The sequence below is a fragment of the Apus apus genome, chromosome 3 (assembly GCF_020740795.1).
Source record: "Apus apus isolate bApuApu2 chromosome 3, bApuApu2.pri.cur, whole genome shotgun sequence".
NCBI classification, from domain to species: domain Eukaryota; kingdom Metazoa; phylum Chordata; class Aves; order Apodiformes; family Apodidae; genus Apus; species Apus apus.
The window spans coordinates 26,003,947-26,027,741 of record NC_067284.1 but is presented as its reverse complement, the minus strand read 5'-3'; the positions used below and the strand labels follow the sequence as shown (position 1 = coordinate 26,027,741).

The 23,795-nt window shown below is 35.1% G+C and overlaps 1 protein-coding gene across 1 annotated transcript in view; it reads right to left on the bottom strand.

Moving 5' to 3' along the window:
- CSMD1 (CUB and Sushi multiple domains 1) overlaps nucleotides 1–23,795 on the bottom strand; it is a 1,033,138-nt gene that overhangs the window by 268,482 nt on the left and 740,861 nt on the right. Inside the window, exons 11-12 of the mRNA XM_051614951.1 lie at nucleotides 9,069–9,172; nucleotides 1,989–2,101 (exon numbers count right to left, since the gene is read on the bottom strand). Of these exons, the coding sequence (XP_051470911.1) occupies nucleotides 1,989–2,101; nucleotides 9,069–9,172 (217 nt within the window). The remainder of the gene's footprint in view (nucleotides 1–1,988; nucleotides 2,102–9,068; nucleotides 9,173–23,795) is intronic.

The following is a 23,795-nucleotide window of genomic DNA, read 5'->3' as shown; positions in this document are numbered from 1 at the left end:
ATATACTCCTAGTTTATGTAATTCACAGATTCTATTAAAAAATATATTGTCTTAATAAGCATGGTCCCCAGAAATGACATAAGTAAAACAGATGAAACTGGGAAAAAAAGGGTCAGGAAGAGGTCAGATTAACTTAAATAAAGAGTATGTTGCCTTCAGGCAACACAACATACTTGAGCTGTTTCAATGTACAGGCTGAATGTACTGTACAGTGTCTTGACACCTTAATGTCTTAGCCATAGCAATTCTATGGGCCTGCATCTGTTTTACTCACAGCTCTGAAATGTCTCACTTAAGCAATTGTGAAAGTGTTCCAACAACTTCTGTTGATGGTGCTTTTTCCTTGTTGCTCGTATATTTTTATTCTTATGGCCAGGGACCTGCAAAGCCCAGTAGTGTTGCTATAAAGGCTTCTCATGGGAAGCAACTGCCACCGTAATGAAAATTGCCCCTTTTTCTCCCTTTCTCCTTACTTCTTGTTTTGTAGATTTCAGTTCACATTAAAGAAAACTAAACTAAGGTACATAAAAAAGTAGATAATTATTGAACAACCTACGTAAACAGAAACAACCTATGAACGTACAATACTTGACCTCCTCTGATCAGCACCGTGAGTGTGAATAATAGTGAGTTTGAGGGAGTTTCAAAGAAAAGTATACAGTGCTAGGGAAAAATCACAGTGAAAATATAGTCCTAATCCTTATTATCATCACCACCTGCTTCAATGGAGAGACCACCTGTAGAAGAATACTGTTGTGGAAAACCAACATTGAGTTTCCTGGCTGACTACTGGGGAGCATTTTCCCCTCTTGTTCCTTTCATCATTAGTGTTCACAATATGCCATCAGCCACAGACATCACCTACAAAATCCTGCAAGTCTGCCTTAATGTCCTAAGTGCAATAAAACGTATAGTTTACTGAACCTGAAGCTAACATCTACAAAACTTTTCACTCTTATTTTGCCTATTTTGGTGTTGAAACAGTAAGGTAACTACAGGTGAAGGAGAAAGCATAAATAGGATGCTTCAGTTTACGGAAAACATTGAGGCAGAATTTCCACTCTTCTAATTAAGCTACTTTCAGCTACTGAACAGTAAACAGGCTCTCAGTGTTTTGCAATCTCTTTTGTACAAAAGTAATTTTAACAGAATTACTAGAAAATCATTTCCACCATATCTGCCCATAGGACACTATCGAAAATAGTATTGTTTTGGTCCTTAAGGTGAACTAATTAGCATGGAAATTAACCAAGTGATATCACATGTTAATAAGGAAGATCGCTTTCTAGCTGAAGGCTCATGCAACCTATTAAAATGGAAAAATCCAATACATGCACACATACTAAGAGATATCAGTTATTTTTTACTAGAATGAATCAACTTTAGATGTATCCAACTGAAGCCCACAGTTAGGAAACATTGAAGATACCTGTGTTGCAGAGGTTCTTATCTCTTTGAGACAGAAGCAACACAAATGAGGCCAGGGCAATTTTGATAACTCTTTTTGGGTTCAATTTCCACAATCTTATACAATATACCTGTTCTGTCGCTTTTGTTACATAGTAATTTAGACTTAGGTCTGTGAAGATTCTTGGTGAGGCATGAAAACAAGTCTTTTAACAACCCAAATAAAGTCAGAAAAAACTAATTGTAATTTTCAAATAATACCCAATAAAAGGAATTACACAGGTTAGCAGAATTTAACATCTAAAATTTTTCAAATATTATAGAAAACTGTAGGTTGTATTGACCTTCAAGCAAAAAGCACTAGAACAATAACTTTTATTTTTAATTCTGGTACTTTTTAGTTTTTCTGTGGGTATTTGCATACCAGTACCTCCATTAAACATTAATTAACAACATTAACAATATAGACAGTATCAAAACTCTAAATTTGTAAAAGGACTAAACTCAATTTGAAATAAATTTGTTGGGATGTAATTAAAGAAGCTAGAACATGACTTTAAAACAGTTAATTTAGTTCATACCTTGATAAACAGCTTTGAAACCTGGTGAGCCAATGCTGTCATCAGATTGTAAATGAAGCCACATCTGGTTGCTCATGCTCACAATAAGGTCAGGAACACTAGATCCAGTGAGTCTGTACATAAGATAAATTGCAAACTGATTAGCAGAGGCATAAATTATTACAACTATTACTACAAAACCACATCCTTTTAAATTGTTAATGTGAGGGACTGTATGAGTTAAACAGTTTTCACTTGTTTAGATTAATATGGCCTTTTGTGCCATGTTTTTTGAAAGTAAAGGAAGTTGGTTTACAAGTCGCAAAGTGCATGTGTCCAGAGTAACTTACTAGAACCTCACCTACTCCATTCAAGTAACACAACCTCTAAAACCTAAGGAAATACTGCTGTTTCTCATACACTGATGTGCAATAACTATGTATAGGTACAACACAACACTTAGATCTAAGCAACACTTAAGGCAAACTGGTCCACCCCACATAAACCTTATAGCTTCTCGTTAATATCTGTTGTACAACTGTAATTCTAGAATCCTAATGCAAAAAGATACGTGTAAAAAAATGATTAAGAAAAAAAATCTTTGTAGATTACTTCTTAATGGTGAAAAATGCCTACCCTGTAATCATGTCACAGTCCTATATCTGAACAACCACTCAGGTCTTAGTGATAGCTATACAGTCTTTCAAAAGTCACACATAAAAAGTGGCAGCAGAATGTCTCTATCTAACCTGTTAAAAAAAAAAAAAATAATTAAAAAATTCACAAGAAGAGAGAAAGAGCATTTGCCTTCAACTCCACATAGAGCTCCACATACCAGAAGCACTGGGGATGGAAACTACAGGCACTACCATTAACTGCAGTTGATGTAAGAATATAGTAATGACTTTGTCTCTTCCATTTATGTACACTCTGGCTCAAATGGGGCACACACTGGATTCTCTGTGGGTCTTCCAACTCTCTGCCTTGACTATGATAAACAAATACGTGTGAGATAAAACAAATGCCAAACTGAGACAAGGTGTCCCAGAAGCAAAATTTCTCTAGAAGCTATAAAGGAAACAGAAACCAGTATTTAGATTCCTTGACAAATATTGTACTTAATTATCATCAACCAGATATTAATACTATTACAACTTTAATGCAAAGACACAAAACGGAGAGGCTGAGCAGAAACAAGGTGAGAAAGACTCCAACAGAGTGTTAAAACAAGCAAACATAAAAACAAACAAAAAACAAAAACGTACTTTCTCTCCTAAATTCTACAACTTCTAAAAAATTCAGAAGGAGGAATTTTGTAAGTAATGTGAAAAAAAAATAAGTTCTGAGAAAGTCAGATTGAGCAATGTTTGAGATATATAAAAAGGAAGTGTGTTTCTTTACTAGTTATGGAAGGACAGGTTGTTTTTCAAGCCCCCTATAAGATTACAGGCTGTGTGTGAATGCACAAAAATGGTAAGGATTTACTAAAAAGAGCATTTCTCTGACATGGATGGTTGACTTTGTACTGAAATAGCTACAAAAAAAAGTTTTCTGTACAAAAATTTTAAAATTCATGTTTTAAGGGAATAATTTCAAAGAAAAGAAATTGAGTTTTAATGTCACTGCTGCAAGAAAAATATTAATCATTTGAAGGCAAAGCGGACTTTCTAAAGCAAAGTGTTAGTTTATGAAAATTTAAGAACACAAAACAGCATTGCAGGAAATGTTCTGATTTATAATCTTCACCTCACACATGATTATCTCTAGTGAATTATTTTGTAAGGGTAGTAACTAGTGTTTCATATAAGAAACAACTGCAGTTAAAACTTTATAGCCTAAACATACTTCCATTAATTTTCAGTATATTTCATTTCTGTATTTCCAGAGCTAACCATTTCTGCATAAATATCACATAAAATAACTGCTATATTTTCAACAACTAAAGCTTCCAGGTGAAGTAAATTATTAAAAAACATAACACTGATGAGCATTACCCCTTTTAATTAATTGAGCTGTTGATAAGACTTTCTAAAAATTTTACTATAAATACTAAAATTAGTTTGCTGTAACAAACTTAGACCAAACACACCCCTACTGACAATGCCAACCAGACTGTTGAAGAAATGCATTAATTTGATTTGAGATAATTTACTATTAATAATTAAAGTATATTTTGTTGTACCATCTCACTGCTATTTTACGTGAACTTATAAGACTTTTTCTAATTATTTTTCCAATTTCTGCAGAAAAATAAATTTCAGCTGGATAGTCTGTTCTCAATCCATTCTCTGCCCAGCTTGTATTTGTGCTTGGGATTGCCCCAACCCATCTGCAGGACCTCGCATTTGACCTTAATGAACTTTGTGAGATTGGCATGGGCCCACCTCTCAAGACTGTCAAGGTCCCTCTGGATGGCATTGCTTCCCTTCAGCATGTCAATCACACCACACAGTTTGGTGTCCTCAGCAAACTTGCTGAGGGTGCGCTCCATTCCACTGTCCATGTCACCAACAAAGATGTTAAAAAGCACCGGCCCCAATATCAACCCTTGAGGAACTCCATTCATCACTGGTTTCCATTTGGACATCAAGCCATTGACCACAGCTTGATCCCTGTCATAGAATCATAGAACTATTCAGGTTGGAAAAGACCCTTGAGATCAATGAGTCCAACCATCATCCCTGCTCTGCAAAGTTCTCCCCTAAACCATATCCAGCAACACCACATCCAAACGACCCTTAAACACATCCAGGGATGGTGACTCAAACACCTCCCTGGGCAGCCTATTCAAGCATCTAACCACTCTTTCTGTGAAAAGTTTTTTCCTAATGTCCAGTCTAAACCTCCCCTGTTGCAGCTTGAAGCCATTCCCTCTTGTTCTGTCACTACTTATCTGTGAAAAGAGACCAGCACCAATCTCTCTACAGTGACCTTTCAGGGAGTTGTAGAGACTGATGAGGTCTCCCCTCAGCCTCCTCCTTCTCAAACTAAACATTCCCAGCTCCTTCAGGCATTCTTCATAAGATTTATTCTCTAGGCTCTTCACCAGCTTCATTGCCCTCCTCTGTACTCACTCCAGCACCTTGAGATCTCTCTTGAATCAAGGTGCCCAAAACTGGATGCAATACTCCAGGTGTGGCCTCACCAATGCTGAGCACAGGGGGACAATAACCTCTCTACTTCTGCTGGTCACACTATTTCTAATACAAGCCAGGATGCCATTGGCTTTCTTGGCCACCTGGGCACACTGCTTGCTCATATTCAGCTGCTTGTCAATTACAACCCCCAGGTCCTTTTCTGCCAGACAGCTTTCCAGCCACAGTTCCCCAAGCCTGGAGCACTGCCTGGGGTTGTTGTGGCCCAAGTGCAGGACCCAGCATTTGGCCTTGTTGAAGCTCAGACCATTAACATTAGCCCAATGATCCAATCTATCCAAGTTTCTCTGTAGAGCTTCCCTAACCTCATGCAGATCAACACTCCCGCCCAGCTTGGTGTCATCTGCAAACTTACTGATAATACACTCTATGTCCTTATGAAGATCATCAATAAAGATGTAAAACAGAAACTCCCTCAATCTTCTTGCCATCAAATATTTAAAGGTCCCCTGTTTACTGACCTATCATTAGGCAGTTTCCAATGTTCACTGGATGACTGGCTTATGAATACCCAGGAATAACTGATGTCATTGTAACTTTGAGTACTCAGAGTACAACAAAGCATCCAGAAGTAGCTCCTACCTTTAGGGCCCTAGTGGCTGAGAGCTGGAAAATTTTGCAGTTGAGGGGGTTGAGGCTTGTGTGTCCAACATGACAATTTTAGAAGGAAGGACAATGTTGGAATCACATATAAATTTGGTTTGAATTTAGAAATGCATTTATTTTTGCATATTCAGTTTAAACTAATCAAATACATGAGTATCTATACTGATTTTTTTTTTAGAATTACTGCAGAAATGCTGGCATTTAAGCTGCCAACAGAAACTTGGTCAGCCAAAGAAAAGCTATATTACTTTTTAAGACAGCCTAAAAAATTATAAATTAAATCTAGCCAGAAAACTCTTTGCTATTAACTTTTTCATTCCCCTGAGAAGAGTAAAAAACTGCAAGGTGCTGCTCAAACCTCATTAAATACAACAGAGTTTATTAAAACCAGCTAATAGAAAATTTTTGTAAGAAAATCACTTTGACATTTAGGTACGAGTCTTCTCTCTATAATGTAGTCTGTAAGTGGACCTAGAGTTTTATGAGGAAAGTTACTTTACATCCATGAAGACGTGTGTTTGCAGCCCAGAAAGCCAACCATATCCTGGGCTCCAGCAAAACAAATCTGGCCAGCAGGTCAATGGAGGTTTATTCTCCCCCTCTATTCTGCTCTCAAGAGACCACACCTGGATTACTGTGTCCAGTTCTGGAGCCCCCAACATAAGAAAGACGTGGAGCTCTTGCAGCAAGTCTAGAGGAGGGCCACAAAGATGATCAGAGGGCTGGAGTACCTTCCTATGAAGACAGGCTGAGGCAGCTGGGATTGTTCAGCTTGGAGAAGACAAGGCTCCAGGGAGACCTCATAGTGAACTTCCAGTACCCGAAGTTGGTCTCCAGGAAAGCTGGGGATGGACATTTTACAAGGCCATGAAGCAATAGGACAAGGGGGAATGGCTTTAAACTGGAAGAAATTAGATTTAGACTGGACATTAGGAGAAAATTCTTCACTGTGAAGGTGGTGAGACACTGAAACAAGTTGAACAGGGAAACTGTGGATGCCCCCTCCCTGGAAGTGTTCAAGGCCAGGTTGGATGGAGCTTGGACCAACCTGGTCAAGTGGGAAGTACTCATGCAGAGCTAGTGGAACTAGATGATTTCCAGCCGAAACCATTCAATGATTCTGTGACCTTTTGCAAATGCAAGTGAAATGGAGCATATATGTGATCCAGTTTAAATATAAGGTATTTCATAATCCAGTGTTTAATAACTGCAAAAACATTGTCACAAGAGAGATTCAGTTTCATTGCTAATTATTGGGACACTTTATTTTCATACTTTGGCCTTCCCATATTTCCACTCTATTTAAGTTACTAATCATTTGCTTCTCAAATGATTTTCAGGGTAATGCTAATGTGAAAACTACTGCAACCTAAAAGGCAGATACATTTAATTGCTTAGACCTCATTTTTCATCAAAGGCATAATTTACAGTAACTATGGAAGGGTCAACATTGTACTGTAAGCCTAAGCTGTAAGCCTAAGTGATACATTGTAGAATAATAATGATAAAACAGTCTCTATTTTAGTCAAAAAATATACTGAAGGAAGGGCTAGAATTAGGTACTGCATGTCTCTGGTGAGGACACTGCACTGTTGCTACAAATGCCAATGACAGGATGTGAAGGACATGTCTGCTACAGAGGTCTTCAAAATGTTATTCAAGTGAAAAACAGTTATAGGTAGTGATGTAATTATGAAGACGTGCCTTCTTAAGGTACAAAAATAGCAAATTATATGAGTTAAGACTACTTTAGACATATTGTTTTTAGGCAGTCATAGAAATAAATGTGGATTAGACAGTCCCAGACTCCATCAGTTATGAAGGAAGTCACTTAAAATGGAAAGGTACAAAAAGAAATTTGAAAATTACTTGATACATAGTTTTTAAAAAACAAACGTTGATATATGAAGTACTCACAGTGCAACAAATAGAATTAACAATTTGGGGTACCCCATTTATTAAGTTGAAAAACTTGACTGTGAAGGAGTTTTGGGATCCCCTTAAGTCAAAATGTAACCCAACATCAAAAGAAAAAATTGCAAATCATTTTTGTCAGCCACAAACAGTTAAATTAACATCCCCAAAAAGACTGTTGCCATATAAAATTGGTCTGCAAAACACAAGAAAATATATGTGTTGAAAGTCTCACTCCCAGTTCAAGTATTTTCTTGTTAGCTTAATGAGTCATTTCTTAAAACAGGATTTTTGTTTCTTATTTTCTTTTTCACATACTCCAAATATGGAATTCAATGCATCATGGAAATAATCCAATAATTTTCCAGTCTTGTCTTTTAAGGCAAATGAAATAGCGGTTTCTACATACTTTGACATCACAGTTCAGAAAGTAGCCATTAATAAATATTGTAAATTAATTAAAAATAAGTAAAATGAAGATATTTTCTTCAGACTTGTCCCTCCAAAACTATCTTGATTAATTTAAAATAAATTATGTGGGTGTTAAGTGCATGCATTTGTTGTAATTATGTAAAACAAACATTTCAATAATTTATATGGACTAAAAAACCTCAAAACATAAAATGATGCTTGATTCTTTCTATCAAATGTGTTCAATATTGATTCCTATGCAATGTCAAATGATGTCGTTATGAAATAAATGCTGCTAGTTTCTCTGTTGATTCATTAACCCTGTATTTTTTTTTTTCTTATTCTCTGATCAGGATTAATGTATTAGCCCAACCTTCTAAAAGCTAATAAAATAAAAGCTCCTAAAGTATCTACTGACCACAAGCTCCCATTATGAAGGAAGGAATATAAACATATTCAACCAAAATGAGATGGTTAAGGTAGATCTGTACAAGATAATAATTGTATTTTATTATATATTGTATTATATTAATCTATGAAGCATACTTAACTTTACTGAAAAGACGCTTAATTTGCTTTCATGAAAATTTTGTTCCCAACTCCAATTAAAAAAAAATTTGAAATAAACAAATGGAGTATTTATTTTACAAAAGTTGTATTTCATATTTGCTGAAACATAAGCCTTTTTAAAATTCATTTAACTAGCTATGAATACAATTAGAGTTATTAAGATAATACTTTATTCTTAAAATACTTTTTTTTTGCTTTAAAAGAAATCTAATCTCTTTTCTCTAGAGTTTTCAGTGTCTGATATTAAAGCCTATAAAGATGCTACTGAAGATAGAGTGAATTTTATAATAAGCAATTTCCTTTGATGTAACCTCAATTTTAAGCTTACATTCTATAAACAAATTACATACCTAGAAATTTCAAAGCTAAATAGAAATCTCATGACCCAGAAAAAACAACATATGACAACAATTTCTAAGGAAAATTTTTGAAGCTCTGTACTTACACATACAACACTGTTCTTGTGTCACCGACTTTCCCAGCATCTCCAACAGTGAGAGTATCATAGCCTCTTTCCAGTTCAAACTCTTCAAAAGCAAGCTTTATGACCTATTGAAATGAAATAAGTTATTTCAAAACATATCCACAAGTTATCTGATCTGCAAATTATTTGGTTACCATACGTTAAGTCACGAGATGCTCACTCATCATTTTAGTTAGAAAGATCTAGAAAAAGCAGAACTTCTGTATTTTCTAATACCAAGAGGAAAGTCCTTGCCATAGTGCTTTAGAAGAATTATTTGCTAAAGATGCCAATCACTTCTATCTGGTGGTAAGTGTTCTTCCTATTGAAAAGATCTTATAATTAGCAATAAAAACTTTTTGTTTTTTTTACAATAATTATATAAAAATTACATAGCATAATAGTGTAATTATATGACTTTTAAACCCTCGTGTCTGTTTAATTATACAATAGCAAGATGGCAGGTATGAACTAGCAATTCTTAAGAAGGTGTAGGAGGCTGGAGCACAGAACTAAAAAAAGCAGAAATTTCCTTACATAAATTACTAACATTAAACTTTGATTGGTCTGAATGTCTAATTACTTATTGCCCAGAAAATTAAACATGAATGCCTCAGAATTGTTTGGAAAAGTATTTATAATCTACTTAAATTAACTGAAAAGCAATTTAGTGAAAATTGATTTAGTTTTACACAGAAGAGCACTTCTAAGACAATCAATTTTTAGAGTTCTGTATTGGTGAGAAGTAGTGACAGGTTATATGTATGTCTATATATATACAGAATAGCTCTTTGTACTTTGATACCAAGGTTCATGCAGACAACTATATATAACAGTGCAGAGTCAAAATGATTTTTCACAACGTTAATAATTTTACCTTTATACTAATTTTTTCATTTACCTCTGTGTAGACTTTAACAGAAATTCAGCCATTGCATTAAAAAGCAATTAACTTTTCTTCTGTTTTGTTGTTAAAAGCAATATTTGGGTTAGATTTGGGCTTTCAGCATCAGTCATGTTATGCTGCTATTTTGGCAGCAGCATGAGAAAAAACAATGCTTTTCATCCACTTAAGTTTATTTCTATGTGATCCTCAGGGCAGAATTAATCTCATCCAAATTTTAGCCCTGCAAAAAGACAGTACCTAAGCTAAGTTAGTTGCTTAAACTTTTTAAGTATTTAAAAAACAAGGAAGCAAATCTCCTTCCTCTGGAATGTGAAGAGTCTAGTTTTATCAAACTTCAGAGAGGACCTTACACCAATAGAGTAGATGAAGCTTGCATTAAACTATGTTGCTTCAGGTTCTAACTGAAAGAAAAGCCTGTTTTTAATAAAATACCCATTGATCTCAGATAAGACATTGCCGCCTGGTATAAATGAATGTCTTGTTTTTCATACTTTGCTTTGACATCTCTGCTATTTGCATGTTTATATTTTAAAAATATTGACTCCAGGACTATGATCCCTTGTATACTTTAAGACAGAGTTGGTATTTACAGGAGTGAGAGGTTTAAAGAATGGTCCTACAATGTGCATAACTATGAAAAATATTTACACAAAAATCTATATAATTATTTTTGGTAACAGGTTTTGGTATCTAATATGGGCCCTTTACAGCATATTTTGCTGACCTGTCAGATTTTGAGATAGTGCACTGCATTATTTACATAATGTTTTAATAATCATAAGAAATTCAGATAGTACGCAGTAGGTAAAATAATATACATTTCCATTTGCTCCTGATGCTCCCGCTAATATTCTTAGACTATCATAGTGGTTAACATGCAAAGTTTCATTACTAAATCAAGACTGATAAAGTAAAATAAAAGCAAGAAAAAATAAGTAGAAGCATAAAAGCAGAGTTGTTGCTGGCAATAAAAGTAACTATGTATATACGACTTTTAATGCAGATTTTCTTTTATGCAAAGGGGAGAATCCTGATAGAATATTCCATGCAAAAATATTGTAATGTATTATTTAAATATGCTCCATGTGGTTAGACTGACAAACTCTTTTATATTACAATTTAAAACCAAATATCAATGCTCATCTCTTTAATAATAAAATAAGTTACAAAAAAGTAATTGGATATATACCATAAATGAAAGATTTGAAGACCTCGTAAACTATGCAGGAAACGTAACACAAAATGTTTCTTTGTGGGAAATACGTTGTGTGTGAATAAATATTAGACACTATTAAACAAAATCTTGTTATCCTCACTTTCATGCTCATTGCTCTTCTATGCTAACACATAATATTTTTCACAAAGGCATTAAAATGGTTGAGTTAAGAAGTCTAATCTAAATTTCTTTAATCTGATTTATACAACCATTTTACCATGTAAACATTAAGCACCCAATCTAATAATGGCTCCTTCTACAGTCAGTCAGCAGAAAATGGCACTCAGACACAAGTAACAGTCTTAAAATGGACCTAAGTGCCATTTAGAGTTGCCCTTTCTATTTACCGTATTGGGAGTTTGGATGACTATAGAAGACTGATGCTTCCATATAAATATTTGAGAAAATTAGTTCCTTTGTAGATAAAGCCCTGAATCATCAGAAGGATTTTTAAGATTTGTCAAATGGAGGGAGGGTTGTTTGTCAGGTTGTTTTTTTTTTTAAGAAAGAACATAAGACATAAATATAAATACAGCATGAGAAAAACTGAAAAAGGACCGAACCAATATCAGCAGGAACAATATACCCATATGTGGTTAGGTAATATTGATTTATACATGGGGGAGGGGAAGAGCTTTAAGAAGATTCTCCAGACGCAGTGTTGTTTTATTATTAAAAAAATATCCAGTTATATTAACCTGATCTTCGTCATTAAATATGCTTACTCTGAACTGATTAAAAGAAAGATTTAGTTTTCATTAAGAAAAATCCAAAACACAAAAATTACTTCTAAACCCATTATATTTGTTTCTGGATTATCAATTATATTTCTTACAGAAGAATGATCCTCTGCGCTTTCTGTAATTCACGAGACAAAATTCCCTTATGAACAATTTAGAATGATTACTTATCAGATAAATAGACTGTGAAAACAAAAAAGCTTAAAAATATGAGACATGTAAGGAGGTACCTAATGGAAGCTTTGCAAGTGAATTTTCTGTCACAATTACTGTCTTTATCTCAACACACAAGTTTTCTCACTTTCACCTTTACAAGACTCTCCCCATCCCACTTGGGGGCAGTGAGCAGGCAGCTGGGAGGGGCTGAACTGCCTCCAGGGTTAACCCACATCACTACCCTACATAGCGCCCAGCTTGTTCCTGCACTGTTACCCATTGCCTATAGTTCCCTCTACAGTCCCTTACACACATTAAAAGTAGGGAAACATCCGAAAAAAAGATACAGGGGTTTTGTTGCTAATCGTTTTTTTGAGTTGCGTTTTTTTGTTTGTTTGGGGATTTTGTTTGTTTGGTTTTGGTTTTTTTGGTTGTGGGGTTTTTTAACTGCTGACTAGGGTATATTAGAGAATTTATTTTTTAGGAAAGAATGGTAACATTTGGGTTTAGAAAAAATTTTGCTCAGAAGCTAGCAACATGCTTTACGAAGGAGAGTAGTCCTTAGTACTACAATTTTAGAACGACAAACATAGCCATAAAATAAGTTGCAAAAGTTAAACAGCTTGAGAAGTGGCAGAATCCAGATTCCTAATCACTGTTTATGCACATTTTCATCCTACTGAGGAGTTTGCTTTAAATTCAGCAAATATATTAAATCTCAAATAATAAAAAAAATACATATGTAAAACAGCCATTGATAAGAAAACCTAAACTGCTTTGAAATATGGAATACCTGATGACCCATTTTCCTCTTAAACCTATGAACTGATAAAGTAGCAAATACTCTGAGATTGAATTATGTAAAATTAAAGAGAGGAAACATTTCCTTTTTTTTTCTTCAAATTCTAATATGAAACAAGTTATTTCCTTTGTCTCAAAACTCTTAAAAAGCAAAGCGTAAATCACATTCAGAATTTGGCATAGGTACAGCTGAAATTAATAGGATCCAAGATGAAGAACTCTCAACACCCAGGTTGAAACAGTCTGTTTCCAAGCAGACTAAATAAAGTTTAGGCCAAAAAGAAGGGACTGTCCTGCAAAATGGACCACGAAGATGATCAGAGGGCTGGAGTACCTCTCCTGTGAAGACAGGAGCTGGCAGGCAGCTGGGATTGTTCAGCTTGGAGAAGAGAAGTAGTCAATGGGGCAAAATCTAGTTGGAGGCCTGTGACTAGTGGAGTCCCTCAGGGGTCGGTACTGGGACCGGTGTTGTTCAACATCTTCATCAACGACCTGGATGAGGGTACAGAATGTACCCTCAGCAAGTTTGCTGATGACACCAAGCTGGGAGGAGTGGCTGACACACCAGAAGGCTGTGCTGCCATTCAGAGAGACTTAGACAGGCTGGAGACTTGAGCGGGGAAAAACCTGATGAAGTTTAACAAGGGCAAGTGTAGAGTTTTGCATTTGGGGAAGAAAAACGCCATGCACCAGTACAGGTTGGGGGCTGACCTGCTGGAGAGCAGTGTAGGTGAAAGGGATCTGGGGGTCCTGGTAGACAGGAGGATGACCATGAGCCAGCAATGTGCCCTTGTGGCTAAGAAGGCCAATGGCATCCTGGGGTGTATTAGAAAGGGTGTGGTTAGTAGGTCAAGAGAGGTTCTCCTCCCCCTCTATTCTGCATTGGTGAGGCCGCATCTGGAGTATTGTGTCCAGTTCTGGGCCCCTCAGTTCAAGAAGGACAGGGAACTGCTTGAAAGAGTCCAGCGCAGAGCCACAAAGATGATTAAGGGAGTGGAACATCTCCCTTATGAGGAAAGGCTGAGGGAGCTGGGTCTCTTTAGTTTGGAGAAAAGGAGACTGAGGGGTGACCTCATCAATGTTTACAAATACGTAAAGGGTGAGTGTCAAGAAGATGGAGTTAAGCTTTTTTCAGTGATGACCAGTGATAGGACAAGGAGTAATGGATACAAATTGGAGCACAGGAGGTTTAAGGTCAATATCAGAAAATTTTTTTTTACTGTGAGAGTGACAGAGCACTGGCACAGGCTGCCCAGAGAGGTTGTGGAGTCTCCTTCTCTGGAGACATTCAAAACCCGCCTGGACGCCTTCCTGTGTGATGTACTCTAGGTGACCCTGCTCTGGCGGGGGGGTTGGACTAGATGATCTTTCGAGGTCCCTTCCAACCCCTATGATTCTATGATTCTATGAAGGCATTACAGTGGCCTTCCAGTTCCTGAAGGGGACCTACAGGAAAGCTGGGGAGGGACTTTGTACAAGGGCATGCAGCAATAGGACAAGTGGGAACAGTTACAAGCTGAAAGATGGTAGATTTTCATCAGATATTATAGGAAGAAATTCTTCACTGTGCAGGTGGTGAGACACTGGAACAGACTGCCCAGAGAAATTGTGGATGCCCCCTCCCTGGAAGTGTTCAAGGCCAGGCTGGATGGGGTACTTTTAGATTTGCTATTCATAACAAGGTCTGAAAATGCAGTTACCTAAATCTGAAAAGAAAAATCTCCCAGTTAGCATTTGTTAAAAACTATTTTTATATAAACTATTAAGAACAGTCACCAGATAAGACTCAATCTAAATAAGGGCTGAGAATTTTACTTTTTAACTGAGCAACACAATGTATATGAATTTTTTTTTACCTCAGAAATTCAAGCAGGAGAAACATACTTAACTTTACTCTGTTTGACTGTTGTCTTACTTCCTACAGTCTTTAAAGAATAGGTTGATTTTCTGAACTAATCCAAAGTGGGTATGTGGCTTGATAGAGCACAAAAAAGTAAGGGTATACATGAAGAAGTGGTTATATATGAAAGATGCACATCCATTTATACAAACACAAATCATTCTCTAGATGGAGCCCTAGGTAGAAATTTGGAGGGTTAGAGCTCAGCTCTGCTAGTACTGCAGGCAATTCATTTCAGGTCCTTGAAAATTATTTAACAGTATAATTCCTCAAGAGTTTTCTGACTTTTTAATTATTCTTACTTAAACCTTATGCAAAACATTAACAAAATATGACAAACATTCAAACTTCAGAAAAGGTATTTTTTAAAAAAGTCAAATGAATTCTACATGTCCCAAATCAAACATCACTGTACATGGCAAATTGAGGGAATTCAAATGCCTTTGTAATGATGTGTTGGGCAGTGGAATATCCAGGAGATAACAGGAACAAAATACCAAAGCATTTTTTCTGCTCATGACCTTAACCAAAAATTCCTTATGGGAAATCTATACCTTTATAACCAAACTAAATAGTTTTAACTCAAATGTTATTTTTGGCTGAACATGTTGGTTAAAGTCTTTCATGCATTCTATAGCTATGAAACTCATTTTAAAGATAGTTTCCTTCAGTGTTAAAAGCCTGTCAACACCAGCAGAAAGGTCCATAAGCACCTGTTTTCTCTGAGTAATAGAGTACTTCACCTTGTCAGTTTCTTGGTTTTATGGCAAAATATCTCCAAAGGCACCAACTATTTTAGTTAGAAGGGTGAAAAATGTTGACATAATACTGTATTGTGCAACCAGGTAAATGAAGTGAATACTGGAAAGCCTCCAGAGGTACAGGGAGATACTTAAATATTTACAGAAGTAATGCCTCAGAAAAATACATCAGTTAGAAATGTATACAACCTCAGAGTACAGCTACTGTTAATGCTATTCAGAATAGAAGAAAGTTCTGAGCCATACAGAGCTAAAGCAGAAACTCTGATAGAGCAGGTGTGTTACTATTACTGTGTTAATGTAATATTTGATTTATAGAACTGAATTTTTAGAGGAAAAGCAAACAGTAAGTCAGGAGATCGTGTGTCCTTTTTTGGGCTAATTTAAGATGCCCACACTCATATTTATTTTTTTCATCATTTAAGATGCCTTTGCATCCTGCCTGACTGCCTCCTAAGAAGGATAGAAAATGTACTTTGTCATACCTGTTAGCCTTGAATTGACATCTTCAACACCTGAGTATCTCATACAGTAACAGACACCTGAGGATGGCCAAATTAATTGGAACCCTTCTGTCCTGAAGTGTTTGATGTTACAAGAAAGATCCTGATTTTTATATAAAATCTCTTAATTTAAAATGTCAACCCACCACAACCATATAGAATTGTCTTAACACTGTAAGTTGAAACATTAAAATTCCTCTTAATAAAATTACTTACAAAAGCATTTAACCATCTTACAAATTAATATTCTATGAGTGCTCATGGTGAGAAAATAATATAATTTGACTCAAAAGCACTAAGAATAATTACAATTATGAGAGCACATACATTTTGAGCCTTGGTGAGCAATGCTTGTCTTAGTTTAAATTTCCAAAACTAAAAAGCACAACAAACCTAATTATGTACTTAATCTTTTTGGTAATAAAATTCTACCTACCTCAGCTTTAATTTCTAATCACCCACACCTGAATGTACTTTCTCAAATCCTATAGTTATGTTCAAAATATCTCTTCTATCTCAGTGATAATTAATACATTTGTTTTCATCGTGTGCCAGTTTGTGTCATGAAATTTATCTCTACTAAGAGAAACTGGTAAATATGACTGACTTTAAGGATTACAGGCTTGATTCTTATATCATCTACCTTGATTTTACATCTTTGTATCTGTAAGCACTTAACTAGAGCTATTCTTGACCCATATTGGTAAAAAATTATTCCAGAATCAGTGAAGATAACCTCTGGCTATTAGTCTGAAAACAATATTGTAATCTGCTAAAACTTGCAGGTAATAGTGCCCTATATATAAACTATTGTAAACCACCCACCACAGGTCAAGAAATGTACACCTAGAACTGGACTAAATTGGCTTCTAGGGTAACAAAGAGAAAAAAACCAAACAAACAGTATCTCACATACTTAATCACACTGTATATAGTAAACTTGGATGCAATGTGATCTGTAGCTGCACACAAATAAAGAAAGAGAAAAGTGTAGAAGTGTGCTAGCAAACATAAAAATTATCCAAAGTGGGTCTTATGGGAGCAAGAAGAAAGTAATAACATCATAATCATATTCATGCTACTGAAAGACTGTAAAGGCTGATGACTTATGATATTAACCTCTCCAGCATTCAAAAACTACTGATTTTAAGACCCAGAGGAGCAATGGAATGGTGAGCATAACCCCAAGGTACAGAAACTAGGAACTATGTTATAATTTTTATTTTTATAGCTATTGTTATTATTATTACTATTGAGACTTCTGTATGAAAGTACTAAAACTGCACTATTATTCTTTCTTTTTCTGTAATAATTAGATGTAGACTAATAACATTTCTTGTTTAAACTGTTACAATTCTTTGATTCACTTATATATATTGTGTGCTCCCTTTTTACCTGTGAATAACATTTTCTTTCTTTTTGCTGAGTTACCGTTTCACAACTATGAGTCCTAAAAATAACAGCAGATTCAGTTTTAGCAGATTAAATTATACTGCATAGCTCTGATATATATTGCTCAGCCTTCACTTTCATTTCCACGGTACCATAATTAATGGTGAAGAGTACTTGTGATACCATAGCAGAAGGAGCTTACAACACTTATCAATACTTGCAACATCTTGGTACCGTTTCTGTAGCAAAAAACCCTCTTGTCTACATATTTAAAACAGAGGCACAGAGCTCATTCCTTTATCTGATGTAAGAACCTGTAATCTTGTTCTCCACAACTGGTGTTTCATTCAGTCACAGAACTGTTTCTCTTCTCTCTTGTGTCTTCAAAAAAGACACAGCTAGGTGTACCTTTTAAAAAGATTAGTTCAAATTGGATGTAAATACATTCGTGGTCTTTACAACTAAACAGTTTAAGTGTACCAGAGACAGTAAAATTTTACAAGCATGCGTATCAGAACATGATCTACTGCTTTTTGAGAAAAAAAGGAATTTTAACCATAAACATCATGGCTAGCTATACGTACCTGAAAACATTTGGAAACAGAAAATACCTTTCAGCATCAAATTTTTTAATTTATAAACATAATATCTGAAATATTAATTTCTCTACTACCAGTATGCACTATTACACACACATATAAATTTATTCCATATCCATGATCTTTGTTCTATCTGTATAATTTATGATTTTGATTTAAAACCGTATGAAAAGTTGAAATACTCAGAATAAAATATTTTAGATTAACTTGTTAAGTAAGTCTTTACAATAAAAAGTGCCATACCTACTTATATTATAAATCTACACCATTTACACTTCAGGAAGCAAATTTTGCATTCTCAGTGAGCTGATAATAAAGTTCTTGATCAAATGTTATCTAGTCACAACTATCAGCACAGCCAACTTTTCCTAATAGTCTTCTGCTCTTGTTTTTCTGGATGTTGCAACACAACATTCCTGGGCAAGCTGTGCCAGTGTCTAAGCAACCTCAGAGAAAAAAAAAATCTTTGTAACGTCTAATCTAAATCTACCCTATACCAGTTTGAAGCCATTACCCCTCATACTATCACTAAGTCTCTTCCTCCTCTGTGATCTTTTAATATTGGACCTGAATAAACAGGATGATTTCTTGAAACATGCAGTTCTGTGAAAATAAAAGAACTTTATTCAAGAGTGTGGAGAACTAAGAGCCTCAAGAAGTATGTTAAAACTTAGATACAGCCTCAGGAAGTTAACTCAGAGAAGTTTAAAAACACAGTGCAGGAAGACTCTGGAGAGTCTTGTAGGTATTTAAAGAATAAAAAATTCTACCAAAAATCAGTTGAGGTGCATCAGTTTCCCTCTCTGAACAGTGGAAACAACACTGTCAAATATCACTGCCTGAGCTTGAAACTGTAAAGAGAAGATTTCAACATTGTTAAGTTTAATATGTATTATTAACTACCCTCTCCCATCAGCACCCAAGAACAGTCACCATAGAAATTGCTGCCTTTGTGATGCACAGGAAGTTCCCAGGGATGATTGAGAGCTGGTTGGACAGTTACGAGTAATCTTCAACTTCAAATGTAAAAGATTAATAAGAGACTTCTACAGTTCTTTCCATGTGCTTTTTTTTAAACAAGCTCTATGTTGAAATAGGGAGTCTGATATTTAAGCTTCTACACTGGGAAGGACTGTAAATACTCTGGTAGACAGGTTTAGGAAAAAAAGTGATCTTGAAAAATTGGAGAGGTTGCCTTAAAAAAACCAAAACAAACAACCAAACAAAACCCCAAACCCAACCACACCAAAAGAAATCAAACAAAAAAAACACCACCACAAAAAAAAAACAAACACACAAGATAATTGTCATTAAATAAGACACTACATTTAGGAAAGCATAATGTACTGCTCAGGTACAGACTGAGTGACAGCTAGTCAGGCAACAGCTCTTTAGAACAGGATCTGGATGTCATAATAGAGCATAAGCAGAACACAAACCATCATTCACCTCTCTGAAAAAGTCAGACATCCTAATATAGCACACGTAGGAGTCTGCAGCAGATGGGGAGACATTTTTTCTCTTTAATCAACATTTATCAGACCTCAATTGCACAGCTGTGTCAATTTTTGACCTAAATCTTCAAGAAAGGTATCAACAAACTAGAGACTACTTCCTGTAAAAATATTAATATTTATAGTTGATAACATATAGTTCTCAGAAATATATGTGAAGGAAAAGTATGAATCATGTAAGTATTCAGCTTTTTTTAAGAATTCCAACATTGGATACATTGTTTAAGCTGTGTAATTTATCTAGCCATAAAAAGAAAAAAATATAATAAATAAAACAATGATGAAAGGTTGGTGAGTACCAGGTGAGGTGGATGTTTGAGGGAGTCAGTGGAGACTTTGCTCACCATCCCAGAGATTTGTGTGGAAGTTCCATTCCACTGTTATTGTAAAGACGGCACATTCTTTTGGATTCAAGTTCCATGCAGCATGGTCTCTTTCTTCAAGGGAAGTGAAGTTACCAATACAGATAGTGTGACTGAAAGTTGAAATTTTATTTCCAGTGGAGCAATGTAGCAAAAAGAATGAACTGCAGGTTTGCAATCAAGATTTTCTCATTAATACTGTAACTTCTTCCACTTTTATGACATAAAGTTTCAGAGAAAAATTAATTTTAATTGCAATGAAGCTGTGAGTCTTAAAAAAAAAAAGGCCAAATCAGCCTTTGAACTTGCATGACATCTGAGCAACAAATAATTTGTTCTTCAGATCTGATTGTACTCTTGCTGATAAATGATAATGTAGTATCTCTGAGTTCCAATACACTCAGAGGGTCTGTACTTAAAACTCTCTTCTCTTACAAAATTGATCAACAACCACTCCATCTCCAGGGAAATAATGCAGTGAAAAAAACCCACCAACCAAACTGTGAAATTACCTAAGTTATCTGACTATGACTGATTGATTTTGTCCTGTCTTCACTAGGGTTTTGTTTTATAGTGAAAAAAAAAAAAAAAAATAGAAGGAAAAAATAATGTTGATATAATATTCAGGTTTCTTCTTAGAATCAAAGAATAATTCAGGTTGGATGGGACCTTGGGAGCTCAATAGTCAAGCCTTGTGGTTAAAAGAAGTCAATAAGAAATTCAGAGAAGGTTAGGCAACGCTTTGCTCAGTCAGGCTGCAATGGAGCAACTAAAACTGGAAAACACTTCCAGGCACATGAAGGACAGAAAAGTCATCAGATGTCATTAGCATGGACTCACCATGGAGCAACCTGAAAAACTTCTATGATGAATTGACTGGCCTGACAGATGAGGGAAAAAGTAGTATATTGCCTACCTCGGCATCAGTAAGGCCTTTGACATGTGAAGAACAAGACTAAGTATGACAAGTAGCATGGCTGTAATGTCACCAATGCAATGTTGGACTAAAACGATACATCAGTATAACCTCTTTGGGAAAGATTTTTAATACTTGAACAGTTTGGCTATTAGTTGAAAAGTGATAGCTTCCAAGAAATGTAAAAGTGTGATGGAAAACTGAAATCTGGAAGACAGTAAGTTTTGTAGTTTTAATTTCATAGCCACAGGTGACCAGGAAATTGAGCTTTAGGTAAGGTAAGAGCTTGTGCATACAGCAAACACACTATCCTTTATGAAAAAACAAACACACAAATAAAAAAAATAATAATAAAAAAAATATGGAGCCAGACAAAAGCAACTATGTTTCAAGCTGGATTTAAAACCAAACTAAAAGTTTGTCAAGTTTAACTCTGAAATAATAAAACTGAACAGGTATCTATTCTACCAAGCACTAATAAGTCCTGGTAAATATGTAGCTTTTATATCTTTTAACAATCTGAGGAAATAAAGAATAAACAAAGCATAAACATGTATATCTCATGGTAAGAGCAAAAAACTTCTTTAATCACCGATCCTCACAAAAAAAGACACTAGTAGAAAGCTAAAGAGCAGAAATAAAGGAGATTGTTAATGTCAAGTTATTTGTGCCTTGGTTCCACTACTAGTACTATTTCTGCTTGGTTTCCACTACTTTGTGCTTTAACCGAGTGTCAACCTGTGTCTTAGGGAAGGGCTTAATACTTGCCAATAGGTCTCTCAGATTCTTATTGTGCAGCACTCTTTTGTCTGTTGTTAAGAAACATAAGCTGCCAGCCAGACCAAGTGAAATGTAAAAACATGCTTGATGCCAACTTGAAGTTCAACATTTGCTTTTGTATCACAGGAAATTACATTTTTACATCCAGTTATTTTTTCAAGAAACGTTTCAAAATGCACATGTGACATAATAAAGCAGATTTATATTCTTGTCCATTAATCACTTCTTAAAAGAAAAATGCAAGATTCTTTATGAATCCCAAATTTAGATAATAAAAAACCCCAAACATTTGACACTATTCTAATATTATTAATTCTAAACATGGATTCCTAATATCATTTCTAAATTATTTTATCCTCTCTTTATCACAATCAGTGTCTATAAGATAGACATTTTTATTAGCTAAAAAAATATGCTTGAATTATATCTGTGGATATACTGAGCCTCCATTTAAAAAGTTATAGTTAAGTTTAGGTAGTTAGATTTATTCTAATTATTTCAATAAAAGCTTAACTAGCATAATTCTTTAGGGATTTTGCATATAATTTTGTATGAAAAATGTACTTGAGTCTGGTGACCACCTGACAGTTGTAAAAAAGACTATTTTTTTCATTTTGACACAAATATTCAGTTTTTTTTAAAGTAAACACTTTTTTTTTCACTAAGTAAGATACATCACAGCAATATGTATCACAGAGGAAAACAGCGTGAAATGATGGCATAAAACATTCCTTATTTTTCCAATATATTCTGCATGTTCTAGAAGATTGTAGTGCAAGCATATACAATTATGTTTCTATTACTACAAGCTGTCCATTGTTATAAAACACTACTCAGAAGGGCTGCTACCAAAATATTTGTTGTAGAATGTTCTTATTAAAAATATTTTTCATTCTGTGATTGCAAAGATAATCTAAAAATGTAAACTGAGTGCAAATATAAATACGTAGAAAGACTAAGAAAATGGCTCTTAGTGATTAATCCTGCCCATTGTATCCCATCAGGGACCTTTTGACTGGAATATTAGCATTTTTCCACAGCACAAAAAATGCTTAATTTCATTAGAGAAATCAATGTTCTGAATGTACATGATATTACATTATCTTTTTTCTGTCTCTCCGTTCCACTGTATCTGCTTCAGACCATACCAATCTACAACTGACTGTCAAAGGCAAATTCAGTGAATTACAAAGCATATATAGACTGATCAGTTTTCCACTTCAGGTGGCGGTATGAGAATTCAGCTTACAACCAAGAAGCAGGAAGTTAATACTCCCTTGGGCCTCTAGAAGGTAGATTAAGCTGTGAAACTAACTACAGGTTCTCTGAATTCTAATGCACGTAGAGCAGTGGGGGAAAAAAAAATAAAATCCATAGGTTTTTTCCCGTTTTTAGATGCTAACACCCACAGAGCTGTATAAAGAACAAAGAAGTAGTAGTAAATGAAGTAGCAGTGAAGAACATTACTACTACTACTACTAATCATAATGTATCAGTGCCTTAACTGTTAAAAGCTATTACTGCATATTTACTACTGCAAATTTCATCTAAGTGTCTTATTCAAGAAGAATATGTACAAAGGGTGCACTTCAAGGTGCACTGAATTGTGTTTAGAATTGACAAGCAGCTATAAATAATAAAGCAATATGTTGGAGTAACACTGTAAGGGTCAAAAATACTATGGAAGTTTTTGATCCCCATATGATAAAACTTCCCAACAGTGAACTGAAAATTAAACTTGAACACAATAACTGAATATTTAAATTGTATCTCAAGATATTACCCCTATCTGTTAAATCTGTCATACAACTTTGATAAGAACCTGACCTTATTATTCTTTCAGTTTTTTGGAAGATAAAATAATTTCAATATCAGGGCTTTGTAGAAAAAAAAAACAACACTAAGAATGTTAAAATATTCTTGCTTTTTAAATGCTTATTCTTTAACTGTTTGAATAAGGGGAAGACAAACTACATTAAAGCCCAAAGTCTAGTGGAAAATCCAGCTGCTTGGGTGGATCTAGTCAGGACTGTCCATGTTCACATGCTGGGTGAGCAGGCTAACCTGAGCTAAGGACAGAAGGATCATGAGCTTGGTTTTGACTGTGGTGCTGCTTCCTAACTATTTTGATAAATAAATACACAGATACAGACATATATACA